At 43.7% G+C, this 17,419-nt stretch overlaps 1 protein-coding gene across 13 annotated transcripts in view; it reads right to left on the minus strand.

The window, feature by feature from the left end:
• ANKRD6 (ankyrin repeat domain 6) overlaps positions 1–17,419 on the minus strand; it is a 108,510-nt gene that overhangs the window by 26,963 nt on the left and 64,128 nt on the right. For 9 of the 13 annotated variants that reach the window (XM_021392341.1, XM_021392334.1, XM_021392333.1 and 6 more), the window contains one exon: positions 7,156–7,428. In XM_021392341.1, the coding sequence (XP_021248016.1) occupies positions 7,156–7,275 (120 nt within the window). In that variant the 5' untranslated portion in view covers positions 7,276–7,428. Of the gene's footprint in view, positions 1–7,155; positions 7,429–9,827; positions 9,910–10,171; positions 11,071–11,167; positions 12,467–17,419 lie in introns of those variants that run through there. The other 4 variants (XM_021392340.1, XM_021392339.1, XM_021392332.1 and 1 more) reach the window with 4 other exon arrangements.

Genomic DNA, 17,419 nt, shown 5'->3' on the forward strand with positions numbered 1-17,419 from the left:
CACATAAAAACAAAGTGGCTGCAGGGAGCAGGCTTATCTGAAGGAGGCTGCCCTTTCCCTTGGCAGTACAGAATTCCCATTTCACCAGGAGGGACTAACCCATGTCTCAACAGCTGGGCTGTTTCCTCTGTCTCAGCCTCAGGAGACCAGCACTGGAACAGGAGATGGCCTCAATGGGAGAAACCACAGCTGGGCCAGGCAGAGCAATGATTTCTGTGGCAACAGGAAAGAGGATGAGGGGTTGGATGGGTAGGTAGCAGGCAGAACTGCCAGCCTCAGAAAGGAAGGAAAAGGCTGAGATTGGTAGAGAACTCCATTCCAGTCACGTCAACTAGCAAAACCAAGCACCGCCATGTCTTCAGTGACATGTGGAGAAGAAGCTCACACATGGCAGCTTTGGCCATTTCTGTTAGTGAGCAAACAGAGAGGTTGCATCGCTGTGCATTTCCAGTGTCATCATCCTCAAGCATTCAAAAACTTCAGCCAGGTCTCCAAAGCTCAGGTTTTCTTCTAGAAATAAGAGTTACTGCAACAAAAGACTAGAGGATGATTCAGCTTTTTATTCCATGGGGTTTGCATGTTCCTATAGGGGCGTCCCCTTCTGTTGGAGACCCCTGGGAAGAGAATTCTTACGAGACCACAGTTGCTGCATACATACAGTTCTTAGCTCTTCCCAGCAGCTATAAAGGGAGACTGGCAAAACCATGATCATAACCAGGACGAGTGAGTGGGAAGGAGGATCAATTTCAGTACATTACATTGATTAGAAGTTCAAGCTTTTGGAAAAAACACTGGCCATCTCATGATTAATCATAACACTGCAAGAACCGACAATGCCAGATTTTCTTCTTCTTCCCAGTAATATCAAAACAAGGAGAGATGGCACAGTAGAACAGTGTTCTTCCAGTGAAAAGATGCACTCACCCACACCACACATACATACACATACACACTGTATGTGTGTACATATGTACATACCAATCCAGAACAATCTTTCACTGGCTGGGAAGGAGATTGCTGATGGGCTAATAAGAATTAAAAAAAAAAAAAAAAAAAAAAAAAAAAAACCAACTATGTTGGTGTTTGGTTTTTTTTTCACAACCACATATCCTGGCCAAAATATCTATGAGGAAGAGAGAAGAGAACAGAGAAATTTCTCTACGTGCCTTCTCCATAAAGACATTCCACAATCCCCACTGAAGCACTAAAGAGAAGTCTTATGTGAATACACGTAAGGGCGTAAGGGTCCTAGCAGGAGAGGAACAATATATAAACAAGAACATCTCTCAGGAACTCATTACAAGGAGAAAATATTAAAGCCAGAGACTACTTAACATGTAGACTGCAGACTTAAAAGCTTATGGGCCTTTGTAAATATCAGCTGTAATGGTTGGGGGTTATTACAGGCAACTACAGAAATACAAATTAGAGACTTCTGCAACTCAGATTAATGAACCAATAAAGTGGTCATTCATTAAAAAAATGTGCAATTTGGACATTATTCAAATGAAAATAATTACTTCAGCAGGACACAAATCACACAAATCCTCCCACGTCACTGGCTTATTGACAAAATAAATGGGATCTCTTGCACTAATGCTGTCACTTCCAACAACCATGACAGAGAGCTACAGCTACGGGGTGTATCAGATTGCAGCCAAGCACGGCAAATATCCACAGTAAACATCCACATGAATTCCAGCAGTTAAATTTTCTATTTACATTCAACCTGTATTCTAACTTCCAAACACTGACAGGCAACTGTCAATACGCACAGTTTCAAAACAGAATTTTCTTGGAGTAGCAACTCCAGGTATGCAACCAAATACATACAGATGGGCCTAGCACCAGGAGCTGCAGGCTCTTTCCTTGTGTTTATATATCTGCGGTTACTTCTATGCAAGTACGTTTAATTCTCTGCCTCACCCCTGCGCTGTGCTGTACAAGCACTCTTGTTCATTCATCCATTCGGCATTTAAACCAAAACATGCCTATCCACATTTTATTAGAAAGCTTGAAAGCAAAAACAAACTCTTGTCACATTGTTCACGCTGACGATTTGTTATGCTATTCCCCATGAATAACCTGCTCACTCAAGTCAGCAGAGAGCTTCTTGCTGGCCTCAGTAGGCATTAAGCAAGTCTCTAAATGCCTGCTATTTCCCTTTCATTTATTTTTATTTATTGCTTAAAACAGATGCTTAAGTCAATCAGCAGTTTTTCAAGCTGAAGTAGCACAAACATACAAAAGCACTGAACAGATTTCTTTTTTTGTTTCCATCTCAACATGGAAAAAAAAATTGTTTTCAAGAACTCTGCATGCTCTCAAGTTGAAATCTTGATGACAAGTCTACAAGTGCCCTAGCACTATCAAACACTGCCATATGGGAGGTTTGTAACACAACTAGTGCAAAAATCAAATCAAACAAGCAAACAGATAAACAAACAGAATTGCTGAATTAAAGCAGAAGCACTAGCTTCTGCATTTCTGTGGGTTTTTTTCCTAAATGCTCATTTCTTCTTTCTCGAATTCAATTTTATAGCCACGTTCTTAACACTATGCTCTGCAGAAAAGCTATATTCTGCTTTCCTTTGAAAAAAATATTCATAATCCCCATGGTGATATGCAAATTACATTAAAACTGCCTGTGCTACAAGACCGCTTCTGGCGATCTTCTTCATGCTTAACAGACCAGGGGCACGCTCCTCTCTCTCTATGTGCTAGTTAACACACACCTTGTTGGGCCATATCAACTCCCAGTGTTGAGTGCTGGTACCGCACTGCAGCACCCCAGTGAATCCCAACACCGAGTATTGCTCTGTGTGGGTGTGCTGTGCCAGAGGTTCAGAGCTGGAATTTCATCACCAGTCATGATGCAAGCCCACAGCAAGGGCTGAAGTTCCCAGTATGCTAAGGGAGATAGGGGTTTCAGTCAGGCCTTAGGATACACCAGAAGTTCAAGCCTAGGAGGAGAAATCGTGTGTTACCCCCTCTCCTTTGAGCATCATCCCAAAGACCAAGAGAACAGCTGGTCTTACCTGATACATCACTATCTCCATTTCTCCTCTGACAGTTCTAGTGGTTCTCAGCCCTCCCCTGAATCTATCTCACCTCACAATGTCAGAATTAAAAATAACTTGGGAAAAGGAAAACTGCGTTCTAGGAGGACAGCAAGGCAGAGCAGCTCAGCAAAAGCCCCAGCGCTTAAATTTCCAAGAAGCAGCTGCCAACAACTTCTCTGAAAGAAAGCTCTTCTACAAGGGAACTGAAAGACGGGACAAGTTTTGCAAATTCGAAGAAAAGGCTTAATCATATCAGGCTCAATTCTTAATCTTTCAGATTCGGCAGCATATTCACCAAAGTAACTTACAAAGGAACCTGCTTGCTGGAATCAGCCAATTTGTATTACCAGTTGTTTCTTTTTATGTTTGTTTTGGTTTTGCCTTTTTTTTTTCTCCTTTCTCATAGAGAAAACAGCTGTAAATTTCATACCTGTGAAAAAAGTCAGACGGAAAGGCACAAAAATGGAAACGATCTCTTTGTCCAGCCAGACAGAGCACTGCAGCTGACAAGATGCCCAAAGAAGAGCTGAGAAGCGTCAGGCACTGTAAGACTGTCCCTTCACCACCACCCTGCACGTCTTCGTGGCAGAGGACCCAACACCATGACACCTGGCCATGCACCTGCACCGCAGTACCACCATCCCCCCTTCCCCATCCTCAGATGGCCAGCAGCACCGTCACCATCAGCTCTTTTTCCTTTTTTCATCCATGTTATAAAAGGCATCAAATCAGGAAAAAGCCCATGTGTCCTTAGCTGTTCCTGGTGGCAGGGAAGATGTAAGAGCATATGCTTTCACATCGGCTCCATCAGGAATCTAAGGCTCAGCTGGACAGGTGACTTGCTGTTAACGCTGTCAGAAAGAAATAAACACACCCAGGAGGAAATGCTGAAGTTAGCACCTGGGCATACCAATTCTACACTGAATTTTGATTCCTCCATATCGTTCTTCTTCTGAAATCATCCAGTTAGAGGTGACAAAAATGAAATGTTATTTTGCAGCTGAATGACTGTTTACTGAAGCAGCAATTAAGTGTATCATACGACCTCCCATATTTAAGACAAAAATAGAACTGGACGAGCTTGCCACGTATCCAGCACTTAATAGACCTCGGTTTGTTATGGAAAATATGCTTCATTCTCCTTAAGCCATGCTCAATTAATCTGGTTTGAATAAAGAACTCCTTAGAATAAAGGTCCAGACCCCAGTCCCTTCAAGCTGTGGCTCTGGATGGTGTTTTTCCACAGAAATCAGTCTGTGCTTACAGATGCATACCAGAAACTCATTTCAAGCCTGAAGTGATGAGGGAACTGTTCCCCTCTGTCCAAAGAGCTTTGCCTCGGCATATCTTTTTTCAATAAAATTCTAGTACAATTGAGGAGGAATTTTGGCTGAGAAGTACAAAAGTCTTTTTTTTTTTTTTTTTGGAACAAACCCCCAGAATTTAAAATTAATTTGACAGAACAAACAGAAGATTATGAATAAAAATAGAAGGTATACAACTAAAGGAGAACTAAGGCATGTGAATAAATTTACATTTACTTTTTGTCTGCATTTTGCAGTGAATTTTATCTTGGCTATGGGGGGAAGGCTCTGCATTTCAGTTTATCTGAGAGCTCAATAAGTAATTCCCGACATTGTCATCTAATTCCCAAACTGAAATTAACAACACCTAAAGTATTTATTATTTTGGGCCTTTTTTGCTTACTGAAAGACTTCAGAAGAACTCAACTTCTCTGATGGCTGAAAAATCCCTTATATTTTCCAGTTTAAATACACTTGAGGCTCATTTAATCCTGTGACAACCTCGTCCTTGACTTTAAATGTCTCTTTGTCCTTCCGGCCTCTGTGTCACTAGATTAGTGAGCCAAGCTTTTTCAGGCTATGTATGTTTATATAGCTTTTTATAGGCAAATACGCTCATGCTAACCCTGCGCAGCTGGCTGGGTGAGAGCCAGATGCAAACTGCATGCTGCGTTGATCTGGATGGGACATTAGTGAGCCTGAACTGATGGGCTTTGATGAGGGCAGCAGTTTGGTCTCAAGCCTTTTGATTTGCATGGAGCTCGCCTCTACCAGGCACACAACACAAGAGGAATAAGTGCCCTAGTGCCACCAAAACAATCCCTACACATAGCCTTGATCACTCCAAGAACCTTTGCAGTCCTCCACAGACTTTCAGGTCTGATTTCATCTTCCCTCAACAGAGGTTGCTGCAAGTATCTCACCTGTGCTGCCTGCTGATGTGCCAGGCTGCATCCAGAATGGCAAGAGGGACAGCTTCTGTCACAACACATCCCGAGCTCCATGGGGATGACCCACAGCCTCCAGGTAACAACAGCTACAACCCTGGAGTGCCAGGCCAGCTCCAGGGATGGGCTCAGAGCTCACCAGAGAGCCTTGGTCTCTGCATGACTTTCCAGTGAAGCCACCAACACTGTGTACCTGTGCAGTTTTGCCAGCAAGTGAGTTTTGATCTGATTTTCCATGCAAAGGTTGAAAAACAAAGCAAGTAAAGAAAGCAGGAAGCTACCTATACTGTATAGGAAAGACTTTTTTTTCCAAATTAACCTGATTTTGTATCTGAATGTCAGATTTACACAATATACCTTCACTGTTACTGTAATTAACAGAAGGCGTTGACGATTGCAAAGCAGACAACCTTAACAAGGAGAAAGTATCAATTCTGCATTAGAATTATGGATTATGGCAACTAATTTCATGAAACAGTTAAATCAGTGGCATGACTATTCTGGCAACTGTTAGAAAAGTCACCACATTTTATGGTTCAAACAGTGCAGAAGCTGAATTCCAAATGACATTGATACACAAATTTGTATGAAGAATGGCATCCTTTCAGTGCTTCATGTATTTTCAGGTAGGTCCCTCAGTAACCTCAAAACTCAGTAACCTAAAAAAACCAAACCAACACAAAAAAATTAAACAATCAGCCACTACCATTCAAATGTATTAATTTTTTTCCATTGCTGACTACCTCCAATAGCTGTTGATCAACTACAGCTGTCTGGACAATAGAGGCAAACAGGTACCCTTAGGGGACCATTCACGTTTATTACATCTTTGAAAAACACCATTCTGCTTTGGCATGCAAAATTCACTAAAACTGATTACCCTCGGTTCACTCCAGCTTTCAAAATAAACACTACCTACAACTCAAACACCACAAAGCAATTGCAAACACCTGTCAATGACAGATAAAAACAGGAAAAAAAAAATCTTATCTCATGTACTCACATTTGCTTTCTACCTGTGAATAGTTCCCATGTATATAAAGTGTTCAAAACCAATATGGAAACAGAAATAAGACTAGATATGAAAGAAAACAACAGTTTGTCAAAACAGGATGTTCCAAATTTTACGTTATAGCTCTGAAGATCTTGCTTACCTAATTTGCTTCAAGGCTTTTTGCCTTCTCTGCAACAGCTGCATTCTACCTCATCTTTCATTTGCTATTATTTCTAACATCGAGAGATAGGAGTAGGTGAATATCAGTCTGGATTCTCTTAAAATCTAAGCAGAAATCCTTTGATGCTGACTTTATCTCTAAGGTCTAGGGACCACGGTTTGCAAACCCCAAGTTTGCAGCTGGATGGGGACTACACAGCATGAGAAGGGTGAAGATACCAGATACAAGTGAGACTGCCGTACCAATAGACTCTGACAGCTAAGGAATGCTTTCTGCATGCCTTTATCTTACCAAACAGGTGGCTTTCCCCCATCCCCTCATCCCCCCATAGTGATGAATTGTTCCATTCATCATTTCATACATTGTACAAAACTCAACGCATGTTTTGAAAAATGTCACCGCACCTCCACCAGCACAGTACATTTGTAAGGACTCTGCATTCGCTACAGCTGTATATGCATCTAATGGAAAGTGTCTAACTACAAGACATGCACTATTTTTTAAATTTACATGAGCTAATACGTATAAACTTTAAGGAAATCTCAACACCGCTAGCCTCATTCAGAATTCATTCAGAATTGCAAAGCTGCAAGGGCATTTTCACAGACAATGGTTTAGGAGTTATGTTAGTTCCCAGGGATTTTGTAAAGCGTTTTTCTCTTGTTACCTTGGTAACTGCTACCTTGGCACCCTTGTTGATAAGCTGCACCACATTATCCACTTGGCCTTTGTACGCAGCTATGAGAAGCCGTTCTGAAAGCACAGCGACCACATCCTGCTGGCTCATGAATTAGGAGAGAAAGGTTCGCAGGGCAAGCAGCGCACAGGTTTTGTCGGTCCAGAAACAAAAGCTTCAGAGCAGTTCAAGCAGCATGTGAGGAGGCAAGAAAGGACCCCGGCTCACTGGAAGGCGGTGATGTTCCTATGCCATCTTCTGGACCTGTGGATCAGACAACAACACTGCCGTCAGCAACGTTTCACAGACCGAGGCACTGCAGCAGCTCCTCCCCGAGTACTCATCTCTTCATCGGCTTGGGAGGGGGTCACAAACAAAATACCTCTGAGCCTCCCAGAAAGGATCGCTGCACTCCTACTGTAAGGCAGAGGGAGTGCACACGGACACACGTTTTCAGCGTGTCCTAATTCCCCTAGTCTGTGGATAAAAATCCTTAAACTTTCTGAAAGCACAACTCTCTTTTGGCCTAATCTGTATTTGTTCTCTCTTTCTCCCTACACCTCCCAGACTACACATCAGCCAAGGATGAGTTAACTCCCTTTGTTGCTATCAGCACCTCAGCCTGTTTTGACCAAGGGAGCAAGGGTAGGTTATAGTTATGAGCTGCGGATATAAATACACAAATCTCTGCACCAGGACTGAGAGCAGTCAGCAATTAAAGGCAGCTGACTGCTCTCTCACTGGTATAAAATGCTTCACAGCCTCCTGCAAACCATTCCAAGGACACCTCTGGGAGGGATCACAACCTGAAACTGGGAAACACACTGATCCTTGCTGTCACTGAGAAATTGCATCCCCAGAGGTGCTGACATCATGCCACACTGACCCTGGGGACAATTCAGATTTAGCATTCTTCATGCAAACCAGGGAAATGACTGTGAGCAAGCTTTTCTTTCCTGTCTCCAACGACCTGCCCAATACAATGAACCATCACAGCTGAAAAAAGACTTGTGACATGCTTCCAGAAAATCTACCTGCAGATCACTTCGAGCTTTAGGATCCAGAAACCTCCCAGTGTGGGAGGATTTCAGCTTCACCTTTACTTTGGTAGTATTTCACACCTTGGTATTTAATTGTTTCAGTATAGCAAAAACATCGTCAAGATAGCTAGTGTGTGTGCACATGATTTATCTTCCTTTCTCTTGAAATACCACTATACTGCTCTTTACCAGCTACTAGTACTACAGACGTTGCATAGTTTAATATGTGTGGAAACTAGCTGATCTTGGAGACTGACAGTGGAAAACAGCATCTTTCATGATTGTGCTATCCTTTTGGATATATCTCAAAACAGCAATAACAAAAAGGTATCAACCACAGCTTGGCTGCCCCCCTGAATTGATCTGGTTGCACCAGTCCAGCTGATAGCACAAAGCCCTCCCGTCACAATCCCACCACTCAGAGTACTGATGTTCTTGCTCACAGTTTCAGCAGAGAGAGCACTGCCAGGACAGATTTAATTTCCATTCAGGTACTAGGAAGACACTCCCAGCAAGAAGGAAAAAATGCATGGGTTGCTGTGGCACACCATCCTCTCGTCTTGTAGGTACAGGGAGTGAGGCCTTTTAAAGAATCTCACTCCAACGTTACACGATCATATCCACCAGTACACCTCAGCAACAAAAAGGGACTTGTAACCCTGTTTAACAGAATGGGTAGCAGGGTACTGCAATCCTCTGCATCACCAAAGTGGCACCCTAAGTCTCTGGATGCTTCAAGATGTACATTTCTTTCTGATCAAAAGTTCACCTCTATTAAAACCCTGTTGGTTAGTTTGTAGATGATACTGGCAGAAATTAATTTGCACTCCTATGGCAATTTGTATTAATGAATCCTAGAACACTTCATGAGCATTAAGAGTTTCTATGTTTTTCTTTAACATTCTCCGAGGTGAGCATTAGGCTCACAGATATTACATCCATTTTAGAAAAAGGGCTCCCTGAAGCACAGGAAAGTTACTGGTTTCTCCAAGGTTAACAGAAAAGTTGTGTCAAAGCCAGGAAATAACTCCAGATAACTGATGCTTGATTTGAAAGCATGAGGTTGTGCTGTCTCCAGGGAAAGGATCCAGGTTGGCTTTTCTCTACCATCCCCACGCTTGCTCATTACTAACATGTTTGTAGCAACATGGAAACAGCTACGCATTTATTCAGAGAAAGGAACAAGGCAAAAACTTCCCAGGCCTCACAAGCAGCCCAGCAAGGGATATTGGGGAAACAGCACCGTACCCCAGGCAGCTGGACACCTGCACCCTGAAGGTGGTCTATAATTAATAATTTGATCCGTGAAAAGGAACACAAGTTTAATCTCACCTGCCTTAAGCATTTGCTTTTCTGGTGTTACTAAAGCAAGCTGAAGCCCCAGAACCTGGCTGCCCTGCTCCCTCCCATGCAGCATCCCTATTGCCAGGACCATGTTCCTGTCCCTCCGAGCCCACCGCAGGGAACAGGGCAAGCTTTATGCCAGCTATGTTCTCTGTCAGCTTTCCAGGCAGTGGAGCTGTTTGCTCCTGTGCCAGCACCAGTCTGCGCAACACTGGTTTCCAAACGTACTGCACGGTCACCTGTTTGTCCCCAGCCAACAGCAAGCCTGGCTGCCCCTACCTGGAGCCGTGCACAGCACACTGACAGCCAGCTCTGTGCACTCCAAAACATCTCTGATCAGACTCTGTTCGGTTCTCTTACCCTTTAAATGAAAAAAAAAAAAAAAAAAAAATCAGTAACATCATTGACACTGAGAGATTTTTACTATTCACTGCAGAAAGCTGAATGCAAGCATCTTCCTGATGTACAGACATTTCTGACCAAACTCCCAAAAGACTACAGATACTCATCACGACTTAGCTGCACCACCAGAGACCTCAAACACACACCAGCGCTCAGGTGACTCGGACGGTGCCAAGCACAGCGCTGCTAGGGAGCAGCCACACTAACAGGTATGCATGTACCTGCGAGAACTGGAGGCTGGAAGCTGCACTCATTTCCTAGCTTGTCTTGCTCCTTTCTGATGACAGCAGTAAGTTCTCCTCGGCGATCATTAGCCCCACAGCCCGCAGGGACTGCCTGTGGCAGCTCTGCTCTGTGATGTGTTTTGCCTTCTTGCCTCTTCTGCTGATTAGATCGCATACAAAAGCATATTAAGGAATTGATCCAGCTGTCAGTCTCACACGGCTTTCCATCACGCTGTTTAAGCCTCCTGCAGCAGCGGGTCTCTTTTGCAGCAGGGCAGTCTTGTAACAAGCCACATCCCTGATCCCAGCTGCCTTACAGAACGGTGTTCACACAACAGGTCACGTCCCCTAGCAAAGACTGCTTTACATTTCCTCAGGTGCATGCACGTTGGATGCTTCACAACTCAGAAAAGCGGGTCTCATCAGGACAGGAAGCCGTGACACCGCAGGGACCAACTTTCCTTTTCTCTTGAGCTGGCGTGGACAGGCAACCTTGGAGGAGGGCAACTCCTCACTCCCCTTCTGATGCCAGCCCCCTCCCTGCTGGCTTTAACTCTCCATGTGCCTCGGACACGCAAAGCATCTTCTCTTGAACGTGTCTGTACAGGCAGCCTGAGGGAGAGGGCAGCAGATTCCCAAGTGCTGCAATTAAAGGCTCGACCACTCTTTTGCACCCAGGTAGTGCAAAATAATCCAACAACATGATTCCAGGTGGAGCACCAGCCCCTGCTGCAGGTGCCTAATGCCCAGATTGAAAGCCCTCATTACCATTCCAAATCACTGCCACTTCCTGCAAGCGGCAGAGCCCTTGTGCTAGGGATCCTGTAGTGCTCCTGCCCCTATCTTTTTGGGAAGCACAGAGCACAGAAATATTCAAACCTTCTGCCAAGAAATCAAGACAGGAATTAAAAAAAAAAAAAAAAAAAGAGGATTCTGCTTTACAAAAAGCAGCAGCTCTCACTGTGTTTCTCTGGTAAAGATCAGACTGCTTACCTGGGGTAGGTAAGGAAAGCAACACCCAGCTCCGGAGCCCTGCTGGATGGCAGCCCAGGACAATGCCCATTGGTCCCAGTGTTGCAGCTCTGTTCGGCACGGGGACAGCAACGTGGTCCTCTGATCAGCGGAGCATGACAGAGGGGACACTGGGGCTGATAGCACCAATCAGTATTTCAGACCCACAGCAATGAGGCAATGTCTCCAGCCAGCGAGAGCCAGCTGCGTCTTCACAGATCTCAGCAGCTCAATGAGCCAGGCACTCATGAGTACAGGAGCTCCAGGAAATGTCTGGCTGCTGGAGGGAATGCTCCCAGAGCTAGAGGAAAGTCCAGCACACAGCAAGCATCACAGACGCTGCCAGGCTGGAAGATAGCCTCTCCTAAATTCACAGAAGGGATAAAAAGGAAAAAAGGCTCCCCTTGCAGGAAAGAGAAAAAACTAAGGCTGAAAACTCTGAAAGACTTAAGACTTATAAGTTAATCAGCTTCATAAAATTCCCTGTGCTAAATGGAAATTGTACAATGCCAGAGCACAGGTCACTTTCAGTTAGTAAGATCGCCCAAGTTCAGTTTCTATCTGAATAAAAGAACACTAGTGGAGCTAACAAAAAACTTCTGGTTGTGTCTAGTACCACTGCACCAAGGTGCAATACACAAATCAAAAAATGAAAAGAAAAAGGGGCCCACTTTTTCTGCAAGGAACCCCCAGATTCTTTTCTCTAGTTCATCACCAGAAATGGTGCTGAGTATTGCAAGAAAAGCTCTCATCACCTAGCAGCTTTGTTCCATTAAGTAATGACTATTCTAAATTACTTTAGAATAGCCCCGTGTAAGTTAGTCAGACCACTTGTTTCATGAGATGATATATAATAGTACTGTTTTATAATAATCATAGGTCTTTCTAAGAAATCTTCCAAGAAAACTTGCCCATCTCTTCTTTGCTCTACTCTCTGAAGATGGGTTTTTTGCTTATTAGTACATAACAGCATATTAAAATCTATAACATTCTCCTTTTCTTGTCTACTCTGAGAAGTAGCTTGTCATATTTAAAATATGATATAAGCACAAATACTGTACTCAGAATAACAAGGTGGGTTATTGCATGAAAGAATGAGTTTCCTGGATCCTAACTCATTTTATCATTTACTGCAGGACGTGGATATACCTTCCCTTTCTCTCAAGTGACTTTCAGAGTTTATTCTGCAGCACTGCCTTCCTTTGGATGATTTTTCTCCAGTTCCCCCATGAATCTGGGATAAACCTATCAGGGAAAATCATACAATCATAGAATGGCCTGGGTTGAAAAGGACCTCAAAGATCATCAAGTCTCAACCCCCCTGCCGAGTGCAGGGCTGCCAACCACTAGACCAGGCTGCCCAGAGCCACATCCAGCCTGGCCTTGAATGCCTCCAGGGACGGGGCATCCACAACCTCCTTAGGTAACCTGTTCCAGTGCGTCACCACCCTCTGAGTGAAAAACTTCCTCTTAATATCTAACCTAAATCTCCCCTGTCTCAACTTAAAACCATTCCCCCTTGTCCTGTCGCTATCTACCCTCACAAACAAGCGACCCCCCTCCTGTTTATACGCTCCCTTCAAGTACTGGAAGGCCACAATGAGGTCTCCCCGGAGCCTTCTCTTCTCCAAACTAAACAAGCCCAGTTCCCTCAACCTTTCCTCATAGGAGAGGTGCTCCAGCCCTCTGATCATCTTGGTCGCCCTCCTCTGAACTCTTTCCAAGAGCTCCACATCCTTCTTGTGCTGGGGGCCCCAGGCCTGGACACAGTACTCCAGATGGGGCCTCACAAGAGCCGAGTAGAGGGGGACTACCACCTCCCTCTCCCTGCTGACCACTCCTCTTTTAATGCAGTCCAGAACATAGTTGGCCTTCCGGGCTGCCAGCGCACACTGCTGGCTCATGTCCAGCTTCTCATCCACCAAAAAGAAAAGATATATATTTTGCTGAAAGGAGGACTCTGTGTCTCACTTCTTCCTCCCCTCAGAAACCGTGTCACTATGAAATAGGTGTCATTATGAAAAACACAACATAGAATCACCAAGGTTGGAAAAGACCTCTAAGATCACCCACTCCAACCATCAGCCCACCCCCACTGTGCCCACAAACCATGTCCCTCAGTGCCACATCCACACGGTTCTTGAACACCTCCAGGGACGGTGACTCCAGCACCTCCCCGGGCAGCCCTTTCCAGTGCCTCACCGCTCTTTCCAGCGTAACTTCAAGCCCTTTCCTCTCATCCTAGTAATAGATACATCTGAAAAACGAGAATGGATTGCCAATTTGAGAACAATCTGCTTTTGATACATACTTATCAACTTCAACAATACTAATTTTTGAGCTGGACCGTATACTGATGAACATTTCGAAACCAGACAGCCTATTATCTTGTATATTGGTCTTTGATGCTTTTTGCTATTGTACTCATTGCATGTTTTGAAATGCTAACAACCCAAGTAAAACTATCCAGTTTTCATATGTACAACTGTGTAATCCATCACCTCCAGAACCAGAATCAGCACAGTGCAGGACATATGAGAACATTTTTTTGTTTTTTTTTGTTTTTTTTCCCCACTTGTTATTAATTACTTCAGCAATTACTTTAGCAATCTCCCAAGGAGCTCTGTGTGCCAGCTGCTCCCCACATTCCCACCAACACAGAACAGCCAGGCTGATGTGCCTGCTCTGCAGCCAGTGCAGATCCGCAGCCCTCCCTCCACCACAGCCAGACACAAGCTCTCAGCTGTCAGGCAGGCCAGGCCTTGTTGCCACACCACAACAGGCAAAGCTGCACCTGCTGAGCAGAATGCACCCAGAGACGCAGATACATGGAGAGCAGCAATGGAGATCAGTGCTTCAAGTCACCAGTTGTACATCCCCAGTCTCACTGCATGTAGACAATTGTTTTTCTTCCTCTTTAATTATCTCGTTATTCATTAGGCAGGCTCTATCCTCAGCACTTTCCAGAGCACCTCGCAGGACAGCTGTTCATTTTGTCTATCTCCCCAAAGTTTCACAACTTCGCTATTCTCCCACCCTCTTTCACTACATGCATGCACACACACGTCAAAAACATTCAGCAGAAGCAAGATCAGCTCTCAGCAAGTATTCTGCAGTTAGGCAATGTTTACACAGTAAAACAATATCCATTGTTGGCTACAACGCAGGGTAGGCGCACAAACACACAAGAAAGAGATGTCCTGGTCTCATTTGCATAAATGCAGTTAGGAGACCTTTCCAGCTCACTGCTGCTCAACAGAAGTGCTGGGCCTGAGCCTTGGGAACGAAGCAGGATACAGCTGCGCTTGTGAGAGAACAGAGGTTTGCATTACACTCACGCACAGTGGGATTTCTGGCTGGGAAACATCACAGAATGGTTTAGGGTAAAGGGGAACTTAAAGCCCATCCAGTTCCAACCCCCTGCCATGGGCAGGGCTACCACCCACTGGATCAGGCTGCCCAGGGCCCCATCCATCCTGGCCTCGAATGCCTCCAGGGATCCACAGCTTCTCTGGGCAACCTGTTTCAGTGCTTCACCATCCTCTGAGTAAATAATTTTTTCTAATATCTAACATAAATGTCCCTTTCTTTTAGTTTAAAGCCACTCCCCCTTGTCCTTTCTCTTCTCCAAGATAAACAAGCCTAAAACCCTCAACTGTTCTTCATAACTGCCTTCCTGAATGGGACCTTTCCATCTACCTCAGCAGCCTACAAGCACCGTTCTGCAATGAGAAAATCTGCTTCCTACCATGTACCAACCTCCTGGAAATGCAGGTTTTTGAGTATGGGTGCCACTCTCTCTCAAGTTAGCATCTGAAGTAAGCTCTGTAACTTTGCATACGAAAATCTTCCTCTGCTGGGGAAGGAGACTAAGTTACTTCCCATTCTCAGACCCCAATAAACGTGTGTGTTGTGGGAGGACAGAGAATCTTCTATTCATGCTGACATCATCCCAACACCATGTACAGTATCCCTGATTTTAATGTTCATGTTAGCAGGCTGTCAAATGAGCACTAAATATCTTCAGAGTTTGTCCCCTTGATGTATTACATCCATAAAGGACAATATATACAGAACAAATGGTGAAGGGTAGCTAAGTATTATTTGCTTCATAAATCTCCTTGCAAGTTGTGAAAAATCAATCACTGTGGGCTAAAAATATTTTCCCCTAAGACAATCATAAATCAGTCCAGAAGCTTTCTGCAGATGTCTTGATTTCTCTTCCAGCTGCTACACCTGAAGGGGCTGCAATGGAGATGGTGAATGTTGCTGCTTTGAATGGTTGGAGACTCTCTTAAACAGGTCCAGAAAATGCGTCATTAGCAGTATCTTGTGAACAAACCATGGCTACCACACTATGAACCACCTCCAGAACCTCTAGGTCTGTCTTAGCTAATAATGGTTTGTAAACTCTGGCAACCAAAAACCCCTACAATTCCAGTAGGGAACGTAGCAGTAGAATTTCTGTATTACACAGATGAAGACTCACCAAGTGGAAACACATTCTGAAACAACAGCTGAACTACACAATTAGTTTTCCAGATAAAACACTGATGCCAATGATTACTGTATTATTCCTGCTGCAGTAAATGTCATAGACGTAACATACCTGCTGTGCTTCACTGATAATTTGTGTAGGTTGGGCCATTATGAATTTATGAATCAAGTACTCTAACTGCATATGCGATCTATCAAAGGCAGTTTTAATTGCCTTAAAAATCGAACCCAACATGGTAACACAAAAGTGGCACCAAGATAATATTGTCTCCTAAGTAATCAGCTATGTTTTCACTTTTTTTTTTTTTTTTTTTTTTTTCTGGGGATTTGCTCTTGAGCAGATGTTTAGTACCCTTGCCAGGAGCCCTGTACAACTTTGTGATAATTACCAAGAAGGCTGGCAACAGCTCACAAGGGACAAACAAGCCAGTTCTACCTAATTAATCTACAACCACTTGAAGCCATTGAAACAAACAACATGCTTAAAACTGCACACATGGTTATGGGGTCAAGGTTTATACCACAAGAAGAGGAAATTATTTCTTCATCCAAATAACAAGAAAGTATATAAAATAGCAAGATATGCACCACACAGAGAACAGTTTGCACAGAAAACAGATTAATTCATTACACTTTCATTTGGAATGAGATGAGGAATGCTGGAGATTTTCACCAGTGGGACTCAAACAGCAGAACAACATCTGTAGTGCAAGCATGCTCCTGCAGTACAGCACCCCAGAGAACACACAAGACTTTTTCACAGCATTACCAGCATCCTTATCTGTGATTTCCTTAGTACGTTCTTTGTTTTTTCCTACTTCTTTTCACATGTACAGGATTTCAAAACCAATATCCAAACCATGCCCATCTCCCTTGTATGCAGTCTGTGTTCAGCCCCATATAGTGTATATTCCATTCACTCTCATACCTCCCTTCCACCAGCTCTTCTATAACGGAAAGTTTTTCCTAATAGATGCAAGAAAATATCAGGTCTGCTCCAGCTTCATTGAGGTTTGAAAAATCTTCACAAGAAACCATAAACATTCCAACTCCTCTGCCATTCATCTAAAAAACGTAGTTACACTCTCATAAATTCTTATTTTATGGGTTGCATGGCATTGACTATACTTTTAAGACACAAATTCACAGGCAAATTTTACCACAGAGCTATGGTTTGTGTAAAAGTTCCAAAGTTATCACTTCCATTGTATTATTTTCCTCCCAGGACAATCATAGATGACTGCAGCTGAATCTCAGATTCTCGAGGAAGAGGAAACAAAAAGACTGAGGAGCTGTTTGGTACCACCTCTGTCAGTTCTGACCATAGATAACAGAATGCCAATTTTCAGGACTTTCCAAATCTCTGGTGCTCTCCAGACAGCATCATGACACCAAATGTATACAAAAGGGTTCACTGGACAGGGCAGACACCACCAACTTACCCTGTTAGACTCCCTTTGGGGTTAACAAAGGACATAACTCATGTCATCCTAAAGTACATTTCAACTGTCATATGAATCACATCCTAAAATTAATTATCTTATTAAACAGCATCTTGGAAACTATACCTTAAACATCTCAAGCTAGATGAAAAGAATCTCATAGTATCTTTGAGAAATGTTCTGCTTTCTGCAGTTTGCTATCGGATTGTGTCTGCCCGGCTGCACCATGACATGTCCTGTCAATGGTAAATCATTATGATTTATTAGAATTAAAATACCCATATTGGAATAAAAT

This window comes from Numida meleagris, chromosome 3, assembly GCF_002078875.1.
Source record: "Numida meleagris isolate 19003 breed g44 Domestic line chromosome 3, NumMel1.0, whole genome shotgun sequence".
In the NCBI taxonomy this organism is placed as follows: domain Eukaryota; kingdom Metazoa; phylum Chordata; class Aves; order Galliformes; family Numididae; genus Numida; species Numida meleagris.